The 16,037-nt window shown below is 38.4% G+C and overlaps 1 protein-coding gene across 1 annotated transcript in view; it reads left to right on the top strand.

Moving 5' to 3' along the window:
- Positions 1-16,037, top strand: part of lonp2 (lon peptidase 2, peroxisomal) — a 70,359-nt gene that overhangs the window by 10,879 nt on the left and 43,443 nt on the right. The window contains exons 6-9 of the mRNA XM_063066924.1: positions 982-1,076; positions 6,875-7,133; positions 12,237-12,378; positions 13,567-13,717. Coding sequence (XP_062922994.1) covers positions 982-1,076; positions 6,875-7,133; positions 12,237-12,378; positions 13,567-13,717 — 647 coding nt within the window. The remainder of the gene's footprint in view (positions 1-981; positions 1,077-6,874; positions 7,134-12,236; positions 12,379-13,566; positions 13,718-16,037) is intronic.

Raw genomic sequence — 16,037 nt, 5'->3', positions numbered from 1 at the left:
CTGGCATATCTGGGGTTGGGCCCACTGCTACCACATGAGCTCTATTCCCTAAACTAGATCACGTGCTGGAGGAAACAATGTAGTGCAAGGACAAGAAGTTGTGGGACATTTAAAAAAATGTTGCCCTATTATTAATTTTCTTATTGCTCTGCTACTATGCATCAAATGATAGATTTTCTAAGCAAGTAGCTGCAGAATATTTGGCCAAAGTTCCTTGTGTTTTCATTCTTTTTTTGTTTAATATTTTCCAGTCCAAGGGTTCATTTTAAAACTAGGGAATTCATAGAAAATGTGTCTATTATCTGCTTAACATATTAAATTTAAGCCTTAAATTCATGACTTGACTGCCTGTAAGCTAACATATCTCAAGGTTGTATAATTTGTACATTCTTTGAAAATAAATGCACTTTGAAACTTGATCTCTTAATTTCATGAATGTTACTTCCTGTCAATAAATAAAATTGATCCTCATACCAGAGTACTTTGTTAATATTTAATACCATTTTTGGTTTAAAAAGTTCACTCTCGAGCTCGGTATAACATCAGCCATAGTACATTCATTCTCACACAAAAATTTCTTTATGACAAATTTCTTTAGTCTTGTATAATATTAGATATAATCTGTCATATAGTTCCATAAAATTCAAACATAACAATTGGCAGTGATAGAAAAAATTGCAGAATTCCAATTTGGAACACTTCGATTAGTAAATCAACAGGAATCTGTCTCAGCAACACTACTGTTACAAATTAATTTCTTAAACCTGAAGATCTGGGCATAAGGTCATAGCGTCTTTGTAAGTCTTCTAGATTTTATTTTCAATTAAGAATATAAAGCTTTTCTCAAAGGCACTATTATTCCTGCAAATAAATGTGACCTCAAACTCAGTTGATAAGGAAGTGTAAAAAATCTTTCAAAGAACTGCCTTAAAACTACAAACCATGTTGCCTAATTTTTTTAATGGGTTTTGACCTTTACAGGTTAAAAAAGATGCCTCAGTCAATGCCAGAGTTTGCTTTGACCCGAAATTATCTGGAACTAATGGTGGAACTGCCATGGAGCAAAAGCACAACAGGTAAGAAATTAGTTACTGCAATCTAGAAACCAAAAAGCAAAATGAATACTGCACTTTCTGGTTAATTGAGCCATCGATTAATCAGGGCAGCAGCTTATTTGGAACAACTCTTAAGGAACAAAAGCTAATCAAGAAAACAGCTGGGATTCCCTTTGTTTATTTGGAACACTATGCCACTTAATTGGGGCAAGATACTGTTGCTGAACGATTGGTAATTAGTGGCAGTCACGTGAACTTATGTGGCCGTTAGAAACTACACTGTGCTCAGAGTGAATGGTTTTTAAAAAGTGTTATTTACATATGTTTGTGCTGAAAAAGCAGTGACTTTTTGTCACTGATAGTTGGTGAAAGTAAGTGGAAAGAAAATTTAGAATTGTTTAGTTCACTGTGGTTTCAAGCCTTTAGGCTAAGGGATGCCTGAAACAGCCAGGAGTAAAAATTAGATGATTTCACTACTTCAACAAGTTGGGAACTATGAAGAATTTGACAGTATTGACGATCATCTTGAATGTTACAATGAAAAGGAGGATTTGGAGGATGCAATCGTCAAAAGCATTGTATAAAGTCCATTATCTGCACTATGTGTCTACACCTATTTTGGTGATTTATAGTCAATGGGAAAAAAAATGGCAGTGTGCTGGTTGTCTGTCATATTCAATGATAACCATGAAACTTGTGTGGGAGAGTTTTAAAAGTGGAAAAGCCATTGAACGGGGACAGTTCCACTCTTAATCTTGGAAGTCCAATGATACAAGTAGTCATCACAAACTGGGGTCTTCCTTGGTTGCAGTGGATAACCATAAGTACTTCTGTGCCTTATCATGCCCTTCGCTCTCCACGAAGCTTTGCAGAACTGCTTTGGCTGTTGGATCTCACTTGATCAAGCTGACTTCAAATGCAGGTCCCTGTTCGATCAAGGTACAAGGCCTGCTAGCTACACTTACCTGGCTTAGCTCACCTGTCGAAGCAGTGCACCAGGGAGTGGCTGTTGTCACATGGGAACAGCTACTTGGAGCTGCAGGTGTGAGCTGAGGGACCAAAGGTGAGTGAGCTGCCCCAGAATGGACATTACAAGCCCCTTCACCAGTGGTGCTTCCCTTCCCTGGACAGCTTGTACATGGCAGCATACACCAGCTTGTACAAAGCAGAGTACACTGATAACTATTGGGAACTAGTAAACAGTTTTATAGTATTTATAGTTTTCTGATTTGTTCTGTATTACATTAAAATACACAATTTGTAAATCGGTTAAATGGTTTGTTTTTATACCTTTAACTATTTCCACAAAACCTCTGCTAATTGGAGCAGCCGCTTAATTGGGCTAAAATGTATTGATCCTGATGTGACCCAATTAACTAGAATCCACTGTATTTTAATCATATTCAGAGTTGATGTTTTTTTTTGAAACAGGTATGTTTAAACCCACTGAAATCTATATACAGACCATTCCCAAGTTTACCATTCCCCCAAATTGTATCCAAGTCAGTTCCAATGATACTATTACAATCAAAAGTTTGACATGCATTTATATGTTCATTCCTGTCATCTGCAGAATTAATTTCACTTTCCATTTTTAGTAATTATTCTTCCTTATTTTATGTGCTTTTGATGCCATTCATTACATGCTGTGTTGACATGGTTGCAATATTGAGTGATTTTTTTTTTGTGTATTTTTTTTCTGACCTCTGAACAAAATAGATTTGTGGAAGCTGTTAAAGCCAGAGTGTGTTTGTTACCTAGCGATGGCACATACTAAATAAAAGTTGGGAAGATCAGAGAATGAAGTGGAATATTTTAACATTTGAATTTTCTACTAATTTTAACATTTGTTCGATTTCCTGTAATTATTCTAGTTCATTCTGTGGGAACCCTCTATAGGGCTGTGACAGTGGTGTCCATTCCTTCTTTCAATACTGTGTCTCAGATTTCCGCAGTATTTTCTAGTTAGTGTCTCCTGCATTAGGGAATCATCCTTCATGTTGCATAAATTTGTCTTAAATAGTCTTTAACCAAAGCACTGGAGTAGGACCGCATGCAGATGTGGAATGTTCTTATTATTCCTCATGCTTGTATGCACTCAAGCTCTGCATGCACTCATTGAAAAGTGCAAATCATTAGAAAAGGGCTATGATGGCAATGTTTCTTCTTGCTCTTCTGAAAACTTGTTTTCTTCCCAATTCTGATCGCCTTCTGGCATTATCTATTTCAATGTTTAGTTCAGTGCAGCGTATATGGATGCTCCTAGGCTGGTAGTTGGTAAAAGAAATTGAATGATGGTGCTTGTGATAAGATGAAATAAGGTAGGAAATAAAAATGGATTATAAATTGTCACAGGTAATTACTGTGTTGACCTGAGGGTGCAGTGGGGATTACATTCCTTCAAAACTCTCCATATTGCAATTTTGTTTTTGTAACATGAAGCCAAGTTGTGTATTTTTTATGTTGTAATTTTTGTTTTATTTTGTAGCTCAAATTTTTTGGGTAATTATGAATTTATGAATTCTGTGACACTTTGTTATCAGAAAAGCCAAGCAGAATCTATGAAAAAGAGTAAACTGTCACCATTTCAGACCGAGACCCTTCATCAGGACTAAAAAAAAGATGAGAAGTTTAAGTAAGAAGGTGGGGGGAGGGGAGAAGGAAGTACAAGGCAATAGGTGAATCTGGGAGGGGTGAAGTAAAGAGAAGCCATGTGGCATAAGATGGCAGTAAAAGCATGTTCCCAAGAAGGATGCATGACTGTGGTAGCAGGTCTGAGTGAGCACATGGTCGAAGAGTCGGAGGGAATCGGAGATCACGGGGGGGGGGGGGATGCAGTGAGAGTATTGCCTTGTGCTGTTAAAAAAGAGATTAGAATGAAGTTTTAGGATAGACATTTGTGCTGGTTTTAGAGTGCGGAACCACATGAAAATGTCATAATTAGTTTTGTTAAAATACAATGTAGGCCTTAAAAAGTCAATCAAAACGTGTTCAGCATCCTCTATAGCTTCTTCTGTCCTCTTGTGTATTGGGAAGTACTTCATTTTAGTGTTTCACTGAGGGAATTTGTTGCCCTTTTAAGACATGATGAGCGTGCTGTGTAGTCTTTATGAAATGCAGTCAGTATCAAGTGGGAGCAGTTAGAATATAATGGGCTGGTAATCCAGCATGCTTTTAATATAAGACACTTTTTATGTGCCCATGCAAAGCCATTAACGAAGGAACATTTGTGGCTGATAGATGAAAGTGTTCAGAGGTTTGTTGTCCCTACAGAGAATTTTTAAAAAAACTGTTAGAAAATTATTAATGCAATAAAGGGGAAAATTGCATAAATGATAGGCATGATTAGTTCTCTGCACTTTGTAGGAAATTAAGTAGATTTTATTATGTGTGTATGGAGCCAGAAATAACACCCTGGGCCTGCAAAATTGTCATTTTGGGAGGTGTGTGGGGTGACTGGAATGAGGTCAGGAGTCCTAAGGGTGTTTTTCCTGAATATCATCAACCGAAGTATAGAGCTCTAATAACCATTTTCATTGGCACTAGAATTGTGATTGACAGGTGTAAGTGGGATGTCTTCACGTTGGTCTGTTGGAAAGGTTACAGAGATTGGGCAGTTTGGTTGCTGGCCAGATGGGGTTGGGTGGTGTTGCTTGAAACAGTGATCAGTGGTGCAGGTTGGAAAATTGATTAATGATGATGTTTGTGAACATCTGGAGGAAATGCCTGGGATTAGATAAGTCACTTAAAGATACTCTCTTCCATTTCCATTAAAACTATAAATAGGTGAATTTAATTAAACCTGTTCCAGTCAGCTGTTTATTCACTTTTCTTTCAGTTTGACTCAATCTCAACCCACCTGCTGCCCTGTCCTTCCTATTCTACTATATTTCAATTGATTCAAATAGCTTTGGTTACAAAGCAAAATTAACTGAGTGTTCATGGACTGCATCTCTGAATAAGTGGCGAAACAGACGTCCCACTTGGCGTCTGCCTACACTGATCAGTGTGTGTGCTAGAGCTCCTTCCTTCCGTCACGTTTCAAGGCAAGTGTCAGAGCCCCTGTTACTGCCCTGGCTTGAGAGAAGCTAACCACATGGAATTTGAACTCTGATTTTGTGCTTTATCTCCTAATGATACTGGGGAAATTGTAAAATCTGTACTTGTGATCTTTAATGCAAGATCAATTGTGGCCTTTACAGTGTCGGATCATCACCAGAACATGTTCATTAAGAGTTTCTCTTTTGAGAAATCTTCAGTAGCGTTATATTCCATTGCCAAATTTCCAGCTTCCCTTAGCAACAGCATTCTGCCAGACGAACTCAGTGGATCAAGCACCATCTGTGGGAGGAAAGGAATTGTCGACGTTTCGGGTCAAGATTCTGCATGAGTACCCACTGGGTTCTTCCAGCACATTGTTTATTGCTTCAGATTCCAGCATCTGCTATCTTTTGTGTTTCCAGCTTTCCCTGCCTGCTTGATCTTATCTTCCCTCTCAATCTTCCAAATGTTGCCTTTTTTCTGTGCGTTTTTCCCCCGTATTGGTGTTCTTTTAGGGTCTTGACCTGAAATTTCAACAATTCCTTTTCTCGCACACATCTTGCTCAATACAGAGTTTCTCCTGCAGTTTGATTTTACTTCAAGTTCCACCACACGTAGTCTCTTGTCTCCATTGGTAATCTTTTGATGCATTGTAGTCTTTTATTGCAGTAACCTACATTCCAAGTCTTTCAGATTTGAAATGGTTAAACTTTCACAAAGCCGCTTGTAAAAACTACTTGCAATTCAAGCACTGCCTTTTGAATGAGGATTTGCTATAAATAAGGGGGAAAACAGCTGATTGCGGTTGTTGGCCCTCATGGAACACTGTGCATATATTCATGCAGGCTCTGCAATTCACACGCTAGATAAATGTGGTTGCATTCAAATTTGCTGAAGTGTCATTTATTAAATGGCAGCATCTGTTTGGCTGTTGATGGATAACAAGATGATATGAAATGCTGTGTATTGGAAGTTTGTATTTGTGCAATGGGCTGAAAATCAGCAACCATTTGTTGGACATTATTCTGGGTATGGGTGACCAGCTAGCAATAATTTGCATTGGCTGATTTCAAAATGTCCACATTTTTTGCTGGCTTTTGAAGAGAATTATTATAAATATATTTCTAAACACATCATTCATATTTGTAGATAGATTTTAGTCATGTGAAATTATTTTATTAATGCTCTTAATTGTTGACTGCCGTTAATTCCTTTGCCTTCTAACTTGGAAGCTGTAGTATTTTTGATAATCTTGTACAAGCTGTTACTCCTGTTGTAATCTTCTTACCAAACTTAATTTGGGTTTAGACCTCTTTTTTAAAAAAAAAAGAAAAAAAAAATTCTCTTCAAAATGTTAAACACGATGTAAGTAAACAGGTTACTGTCATGAAAAGCAAAAAAAAAACTATATTTACAAATCTCAATTGAAAAGCATAATAAATGGCAAATGCTGGAAGTAGATTATACGAAAGCCGTAGCCCTTCAGAGGTTGTCAGGAAAAATATAAACCATCATACCAGACCTGTTCAGATTATGTACCACACATTAACTTTATCACAAATTTTCTTTTTGCTGCAGTAAATAAAGCACTTCCACAAACCAAGAGAAGACTGCATTCAGCATTTGGTGATTTAATATGTCACGTCACCCTTATCTGAAGTTCAAGTGCAACTGAGACATGTATATCAGCTATGTTTTAAAACTATTCTACAAGGCAGGCTGCTCTGATGGAATTAGAAGGAATATTACTGAGAATATTTATTGTCATTGGTTTCCAGATCACCTGGACCTTTGTGCTGCAAGAGTTCTACTTGACAGTGACCATTATGCAATGCAGAAGCTCAAACAAAGGGTGTTGGAGTATCTTGCTGTTAGACAACTTAAAAACAATTTGAAAGGACCCATCCTCTGTTTTGTGGGACCTCCAGGTGTGGGTAAGACCAGCGTGGGCAGATCCATAGCAAAGACCCTTGGCAGAGAGTTTTACAGGATAGCATTAGGTGGAGTATGTGATCAGTCTGACATTCGTGGTCACAGGTAATGCACAATTACTAATATATAAAAATGCATTTATATAGAAGTAATATTTTGTAACATTGTATTTATGTAAACTTGATATTATCAACAACCAGTCATTCACTTGCTCCCTTTTACACATTTGGGTTTCTTTTGTTTTAAATTGTCTCACATAATTGCCCCCCAAAAAATGTTAGGAAGGTAGGTAAACAATTCTTCCCTCTCCCCACATCCTGAAATTGTTGATCCCATAATAGGTTATAGCTATGTCTTAACTGAATATTATTCGTATGTTCATTAGAATTTTAGAGCGTGCTAAGAAAGGCCAATGGTGTCCTTATTTGTATTAATACTTTGCTGTTTACTTGGAGACAATAGTAATCACTCTAGTATGACATTGTACAGACCTAGAAATGTTTCACTCTTGTTTTAAGCACAACTGAACCTACAAAAGATCCAAAAGAGTAAGAGGCGGTTGAGGTGACCCGTACTTAGTAAGCTCGCATGTTCTTCAAGACCGATTGGTAATCCTGTACTTGAGATGGTTCTATGGCCATCTTCCAGATTGCTGCATTTCTTTCAGATCTTTAACATGTGTGCTGCTTCTTGTCTACATTCTTCTCACTTATAAAATTTTTGTCAGCTCATGAATAATTCAGTAAAATTATTATAGATTCCTAGTCATACGATATGGAATGAGGCTCTTTGGCCCATCAGATCTAAGACTATAAGGCATAGAGCAGAATCGGGCCATTCAGCCCAGGCAGGTCTGCTCTGTCATTTAATCATTTTCTTTCTCAACCCCATTCTCCTGCCAGATTATGCTTCTGCAAATGAAATCCTTTATCCGATAATCTTCCCAAATAGGTTGCCCATCACTGATGTAAGGATCACTGGTCGACAATTCCCAGGCAGGATTAACCCCTTTGCCTTTCTTGAACAAAGGAATAGCATTTGCCACCCCCAAACTTTGGCCAGTAAGGATGCAAAGATCATTGCCAAATGTGCATCAATCTCTTCCCTTGGTTCCTCTGGTAACCTAGGTTATATCCCATCTAGCCCTGATGACATATCTATACTAATGTTTTTCAAAAGCTCCAACACATTCTGTTTCTTAACCTTGACATATTCGAATCTATTAGCCCATTCTACAAATGTAAGTGGACCTCACATTCATCAAAGTCCCTCGCACTGGTGAATACTGAAACAAAATATTTATTAAGGACTTCTGCTTCCTCTGACACCAGGCACATGTTTCCTCTTTTATCCTTAATCAGTCCTATACCCTCACTCTAGGGATCCTCCTGTTTTTCAGATACATGTAGAATGCCTTAATCTTACTGCATGCCAACCATCAAAGTACGCATTTACACCAATCCCACATTAATTGCACTTTATTCTTTCCACATCCCGTTGCCTCCCTACAGATACTATCACCCAACTGGAGGCAATTTGCAGCAGCCAATTAACCTACTGGCCTGGATATCTTTAAACTGTCAGAAGAAACCAGATCACCTAGAGGAAACGCATGTCATCAGCTTTGCAAATCTCACCTGTAAAGTAATTTCCTAGAGTGGAGAATAAAAGGTGTTCCACTTTTGGGATTCGCTACTGTTTTTGTTGGTCCCATGCAAAAGTTAAGAGTGTAATGTTTTTCAAGTTTGCTGGCAAAACTAAACTGAATGAGATTGTGAGTACAAAGAGGATGTTAACAGGCAGTCTTTTATTTTGAGACTAATGAATTCAATTGGAGCAAGAATAATTTGTACCAAGTCACTGACCTGGGTAGGATTAATTTAAATGTTTAAATTTTCAATCAGCGAAACACAAATGATTCCAGTACCTTTGTACCTAAACTGAGAACTTTCCAGAGTTCAATCCTTTCCAGCTAAGTTATTTGAACTACTTTCTAAAAGTAATTTACAGGTTTGCTGCAATTTACCTCAGTTTACTGCAAACTAAGTTTGTGCCGTTCTTTGTAATCTAACCTGTTAAAATTCAGATATTCTGTGAATCCATGCTGATCCAGAGTAAATAATTTCAAATTTCCCCATATTAAAGTGCATAATTTTGCCTGGAAACTTAGTCCATTTATAATTTCCTTTTCTATTAGAATATAACATCTCTAACATTAACAGCTTTAAGTTGACTATGTGTTCATGTTTTTGTCTCTCCTTTTGGTCTTGGTCTGTGAACAGTTTTATATTGTGCAAGGTAAAAAACAGTGTTCAGTTATTGAAATCAATATGATCATGTATATCATTGGTTTTTATTAGCAACAGCTTTCATTTACATGGTACAAAGCAAAGTTCCCTGAGGTACTTCACAGAATTATTAAACTAAACTGAGTTACGTAAGTATATTATGGTGCATACACTTGAATAAGCAATTGCAAACGTTTGTAGTTTGAGCACCATTTTAAAGGAGAAAAGATATGCAGGTATAGGGAGGGAATTCCATTCTCTAAGCAATTGACACAATGTCCTGCCAATGGTAGAAAGTTTAATATCAGAGACATACAAGCAGGCAAATTGGAGGAGCACAGAACTAGCATTGTAATGATGGAGGAGGCTACAATGATGGGAAGGGATGAATTCAATTTGAAAATGTGGCTAAGAATATTAAAATTATGACTTTCCTGAAACAGTAGCCTACACTGGTAAGCAAACATGAATGTTAGGTGCAAGTTAGGACTAGGGTAACATAATTTCTAATTATGTAGAATCAAAGATATGAAACTTTTTGCATCTTTTAAACTTTATAAATCTATTTTTCTCAAAGGCTTAAGTAAATCTGACCTAATAGTTTAGTATATGTACATCTTATTTGTTGTTTTCAGTCTCTAAGATCCTTGGGAAAGATGGTGGAAGCAGTTCCTGAAGCAGACACTTGTACATGAGCAGGGGTTGAGGAAGTAACAAAAGGAGAACAACTTTGTCTTGTTCCTGTGGTTGGTGCCTCACTTCAGATGGTGCCACCCATTATTACCCTCAAGTATGCCTATATCTATACAGTATATATGGTTATGGATCCCACAACCCACCTGGGTCATAAGGGCCGCTGTACAGATGAGCACTGCACCAGTGACCTCCATCTCTCACGGTTCTGTGTTGTGGCAAAGCTCTGTCCGGTCCACACTGAAATGTTGTCTGTCCGTTTCTTCCTTTGTCTGCCCTTTTTTCCCTGCATCGTTCCCTGAAGAATGGTCTTTGAGAGTCCACTTGGTCTTGTTATGTGCCCTCTCAGTTTCCTCTCCTTTACTGTGGTCAGGAGATCATCATAGTGTCTCATGATGATGACTCTTCGTACTTCATCATTTGAGACATGGTCTGTATAGGCGATGCTGAGGAGCCTTCTGAAGCATCTCATTTCCACTGCCTGGATCTTCTTTTGCAGTTCTGCTGTCAAAGTCCATGAATTGCATGTGTACAAGAAGAGAGCACAAGTGCATGCAGGAGTTTCAATTTGGATTTTAGGGCAATGTTACTGTCTTTACAGATTGGTTTTAGTTTAGCCAGCATTGCTGTTGTTTGGGCTGTTCTTGCAAGGACTTCAGGCTTTGATCCTTCTTGGCTGATGGTACCAAGATACTTGACTGTTTGACAGTCCCTAGTTCTTGTCCATAGTTCTTGTCCACTGACTGTGATTTTTGTCATGATTAGCTCTTCATTCATATCCTCTCCCCCTCCCTCTCCCTCTCCCCCTCCCTCTCCCCCTCCCCCTCCCCCTCCCCCTCCCCCCATAAACACATCTCTCGCAGACCGCAGAAAGAAAATAGTCTTCCCTTTCAATTTCCCAGATGGATGGATATATATATATATGGAGAGAGAGAAAATGAAGATATATATATATATATATATATATCACCCATTGAGAGAAGGGTAGTGCAATCTGATGTGACAAGAATGAACATTACATTTTCTTGAATGCTATTGGTATTGCTTTGCTTTGGAAACTGAAGTAGAAAACCTCAAGTTTATTAAAGAAGAACGACGTGTAGCAAAGCAAATATAGCTCCTCCTTGTTTAATGAAGGACACTTTTAATGGCATCATTTCTGGTTTACCTGCCACCCTTGTGCCTCCCATTGTCATTCTGGAGATGTGCAGTCCTTTCATCCCCCATCTCTTCATCTCTTCTGTTTGTTCTTTGTCTCTGATCCTCGAGATGTGCATTTTTCAGCTCCTTTGTCTCTTCCTCTCCTCCTTCTGTGCCTGTTTTTGTCATTCTGAAGACGTGCAGCCCTTTCATCCCCCATCTCTTCATCTCTTCTATTCGTTGTTTGTCTCTCATCCTGGAGACGTGCATGCCTCTCCTCCTCTGTCTCTTCTCTCATCTTTTTTTGTCCTGACTCTGATCCTGGAGTCGTGCAGCCCTGGCCTCATCCGATTCTTGTTGTCTCCCTCTCCTTGCCGCTTCCCGATGACGTTTGACGTCATCTCTCGACCATAATGTCCCCCTTCCCTTTCCACGCGGCATAATTAGGCTGACCATTTTGTTTTACCCTAATGTTGGATAGAAGATACAAAGCAGTAACACCAAAGGATGCTGATTATCCTTGATGATGTGGTTGGCACTCTCCTAAACGGACGTGATAGTCACCGCTGTCCTTTGACTGCAGCAAAGGGTTTTATGAGTGTCTCGAAGTACGTCATTACAATAAGATTTAATTATCTCTTATTGATGGGTCTCAGATTGATCTGTCCTAATCCTGCACATGTTGATGGTGATTAGCAGAATGTGACCCCTCAAAATAGAGCTGCCCTGCCCTTTTGCCCCGGTAGGTGTCGCTGATGAGGCTGGCCATCTGCATGCGTCGGGCTGTCGCGTCCCGATTTCCATGATGGCGGATCGTCTCTCGGGTGAAATGAGCCTGTTGATTTTGGCGAATGAGCAATTTTATATGAATATATAACCCTGAACTTTGCTTGCATTCTGTAAGTTAGCACATTTTAATTCGATTTAGCCAAAAAAAGTGCCACTGTAATGCACCGTTTGCACTAATTGGAGGTCACAAACAGACAGACAGAGCATGAAAGTTTTAATAGTATATAGATATATCTATCTATATATTTTTTAACTGCTTCCTAGTTTCTAAAATGCCTGTGTGTGTTTTGTCTTTCAGGAGAACTTATGTAGGCAGTATGCCTGGCAGAATTATCAATGGTTTAAGAATTGTTGGTGTGAATAACCCAGTGTTCCTGCTGGATGAAATAGATAAATTAGGGAAAAGTCTACAAGGAGACCCTGCAGCAGCTCTTTTGGAGGTACAAAATAGAATATTTCATTGTTTAAATTCATTGTGGTTGAATTGGGCAACTAGTGGATTTGCCCCATTGCTCTCTATTGAGCAGTGCTGTTAATAGTTTAAAAAAAGACTGGTAAATAAGTTTTTTCATGTTTTTTTTCTTGACAGGAGGAAACAAAGTTCCAATGAATTTTTGATACAAAAATGTTCTTGTTTTATCTCAAACTGTATTCTTAGCAATGATAGCTGATTAGGGTTTGAAAAGATTATTATTGAAAAGAAGTGGGATCACAGTGTATGACCAAGGGGAAACTTGGGGAATTTTTTAGTTTGAAAGTTTCTAGTTCGCCTAGTCCTTTATTTGTCCAGCACAGAAATTTTACCATTGCAATTTTTCTGTGCTTGAATAAATAACTTCTGTATCAACCTAGTTTAAAGGGACCAAAGAAGGCATGAGAGAGATTAGTGGTAAGGCATCTGAACAGATTTAAGTATCTCAAAACATTTATATTTTAATACTCATGGGGCCTATTTTTAAGAAAAATGAATGAGCAGATTAAGAGACATGTACTCTAGTGAAATCCTTAAACCATTAATCCCACTTGGGTCTTCATTATAGACATTTCTCCTTACCTGCTCCAGTCTATTATTTGGAAATATTACATATCGTTTATAGTTCCCTGTAAACGCATGGGTTTCCTCAGGGTGCTCTGGTTTCTTCCCACAGTCCAAAGGGGAATTGATCATTGTAAAATGTCCCATGGTTTGGCTAGGGTTAAATTGGGTTGCTGAGCAGCGCAACTCGAAGGGCTGGAAGTGCCTATTCCATGCTGCATCTCAATAAGTATGTTTTCTATATATTCTCAGTTCTGAGGAACTGACCATTTTATGGGAGATAGATTGGTAACTCTGTGGTTTGAGGATGAGTACAGAGTTCATTTGATGGTTTATCGGTTGTTATTGTGGTTTTATGATGGGTATTGGGGATCTATTAGATTCCCTACAAATGAGTACAATAAATCTCCTATGACTAACATAAAATATCAGTGAGACCCTAAAAGTAGGATTTTAGGAGCAATAACATCATAAAAAGTTTCATAATGTTTTTGGTCTTTTTGCACTGTACATCTTTTATAGTAGATGTCAATGTTCTATTCTTCCTGTTTGTATTTTAATAGAGTAATTTGATTTCCTCATTAATTTTCAGGTGTTAGATCCTGAGCAGAATCATAGTTTCACTGACCACTATTTGAATGTCCCCTTTGACCTATCCCAAGTGCTTTTCATAGCTACTGCCAACACTACTGCTACCATCCCTCCAGCTTTACTTGATCGAATGGAACTCATCCAAGTGCCAGGTAAATAAATGGCAGATACACGTTACAAGTTTTAAAGCCGGAGTTATAAACTTTTTATAGGGATTGGTGGTGTATTACCAACAGGGCCTGGGGCAGTGAGGAATTAACTTGAAACATGCTGACTATTGATATCTACCAATTAAAATTATTAGATATGCTACCAAACTCAATGTACATCATGAGAAACTAATTATGGACAGAGACTGAGGATACGAAGGTGTGGTCAGGGGAGGCAGAGGAGTATTTACACAACTGCCTTGGACCATATTCAGGGATTCATCTCAACACCTGAATCAATATGCTACCACCATCACTAACTTTATCGAGACCCGTGTGGATAAGTTCAAAGTAAATTTTATTATCAAAGTATATATATCACTATAAACACCCCTGATATTCACTTTCTTTTGGGCATACTTAACAAATTTATAAATAGTAACTACTGTATAATGGGGTCAATGAAAGACTGCCCAATCAGGGCATTCAGCCAGGGTGCAGAAGATAACAAAATGTGCAAATGTTATTTATTGTTATTCATTTATATTTACGAGAACGAGATAAAGAGTCCTTGAAAGTGAGTCCATTGGTGGTGGGAACATTTCAATGATAGGGTGTGAAGTTATCCCGTTTTGTTCAAGTGCCTGGTGGTTGAGGGGTAGTAACTTAGTGGTGAGAGTCCTGAGGCTCTTGTACCTTCTGCCTGAAGGCAGCAGCGAGAAGAGAGCACAGCCTAGGTGGGAATCCCTGTTGATGGATGCTGCGTTCCTACAACAGTGTTTCGTGTAGATGTGCTGAATGGTTGGGAGAGCTTTACCTGTGATGTACTGGGCTGAATCCACTACTTGTAGCATTTTCTGTTCAAGGGCATTGGTGTTTCCATATCAGGCAGTGATGCGGCCTGTCAATATACTCTTCACCGCACATCAACAGAAGTTTGTCAAAGTTTTAGATGTCATGCTGAATCTCCTCAAACTCTTAAGGAAATAGAGGCGCTGTCGTAGTTTCTTTACAATTGTACTTGTGTGCTGGGTCTAGGACAGGTCCTCTGAAATAGTAACACCTAGGAATTTAAAGTTGTTAACTCTCTCCATCTGTGATCCTCCAGTGAGGGCTGGTGCTTTGACCTCTGGTTTCCCTCTTCTGAAGGCTACAATCAGTTCCTTGGTCTTTCTGACATTAAGTGAGAGTTTATTGTTATGACACCACTCAGCCAGATTTTCAATCTCTCTTCTGTATGCTGATTCATTGCCACCTTTGATTCGGCCTATAACGGTGGTGTCGTGAGCAAACTTGAATATGGCATTGGAGCTGTGCTTAGCCACAAGGTCATGAGAATAAAGTGAGCAGAGCAGGGAACTAAGCATGCAGACTTGTGATGCACCTGTGCAGATAGAGGTTGTGGAGGAGGTGTTGTTGCCAATCTGAACTAACTGGTCTACAAGTGAGGAAATCCAGGATCCAATTGCACAAGAAGGTATTGAGACCAAGGTCTTGGAGCTTATTGATTAGTTCTGAGGGTATGATGGTATGGCTAAATGTGTGCTTTTGAGAATGTACAGAGTGTTCCCAGACCAAAAGCCCAGAAATAACACTGTCTTCTTAGGGCTAGATCTGTGCCATTTAAAACCAGATATCCAAAAGCCTGCAAGAAGTCCAGCTACAACCTACAGAAGGCCATTGTTAGAGCTAAAAGGCAATTTTATGTGAAATTTAGAGAGACAATCATGATATACCTTTAGTTTTCCAAGCCAGATAGGCTTGATCCATGATAGAGGGTTGAAAAAACAAATTAGATATAATAGGACCTGCAAGAATAAATTGATTGAACCCAAAAAATTTTCGAAATTGAAACTATATTCGTAAAGTATGTTTTACTATTGGGTTAACCATTTGTTTATGCAATTTAGAAAGAGAAAAGGGAAGCAAGGTCCCTAAAATAGAACCCAGTGAAAACCCTTGTAATGACTTACATTCAAGATTTACCCAATGTGGACTTGAAGTTCTGTCCAAGTCCCATGACCATAATTTCCAATATCCTAATATTATTGCCCAATAATAAAATCTAAAATTCGGCAATGTCAGACCCCCCTCCTTTTTAAATTTCTGTAAGTATCTTTTACCTATCCTGGGATTTTTATTCTGCCATATATATGAAGAGATTTTAGAATCAACCTTGTCAAAAAAGGATTTCGGAATAAAAACTGACACCGCTTGAAATAATATAAAAATTTAGGTAAAATAATCATCTTGATAGCATTAATCCGACCTATCAATGACAGAGACATTGGTGACCATTTAGTAAACAAAAGTTTAATCTGAT

The sequence above is a fragment of the Mobula hypostoma genome, chromosome 14 (genome assembly GCF_963921235.1).
Source record: "Mobula hypostoma chromosome 14, sMobHyp1.1, whole genome shotgun sequence".
In the NCBI taxonomy this organism is placed as follows: domain Eukaryota; kingdom Metazoa; phylum Chordata; class Chondrichthyes; order Myliobatiformes; family Myliobatidae; genus Mobula; species Mobula hypostoma.
This window is presented reverse-complemented; position numbering and strand designations above follow the sequence as displayed.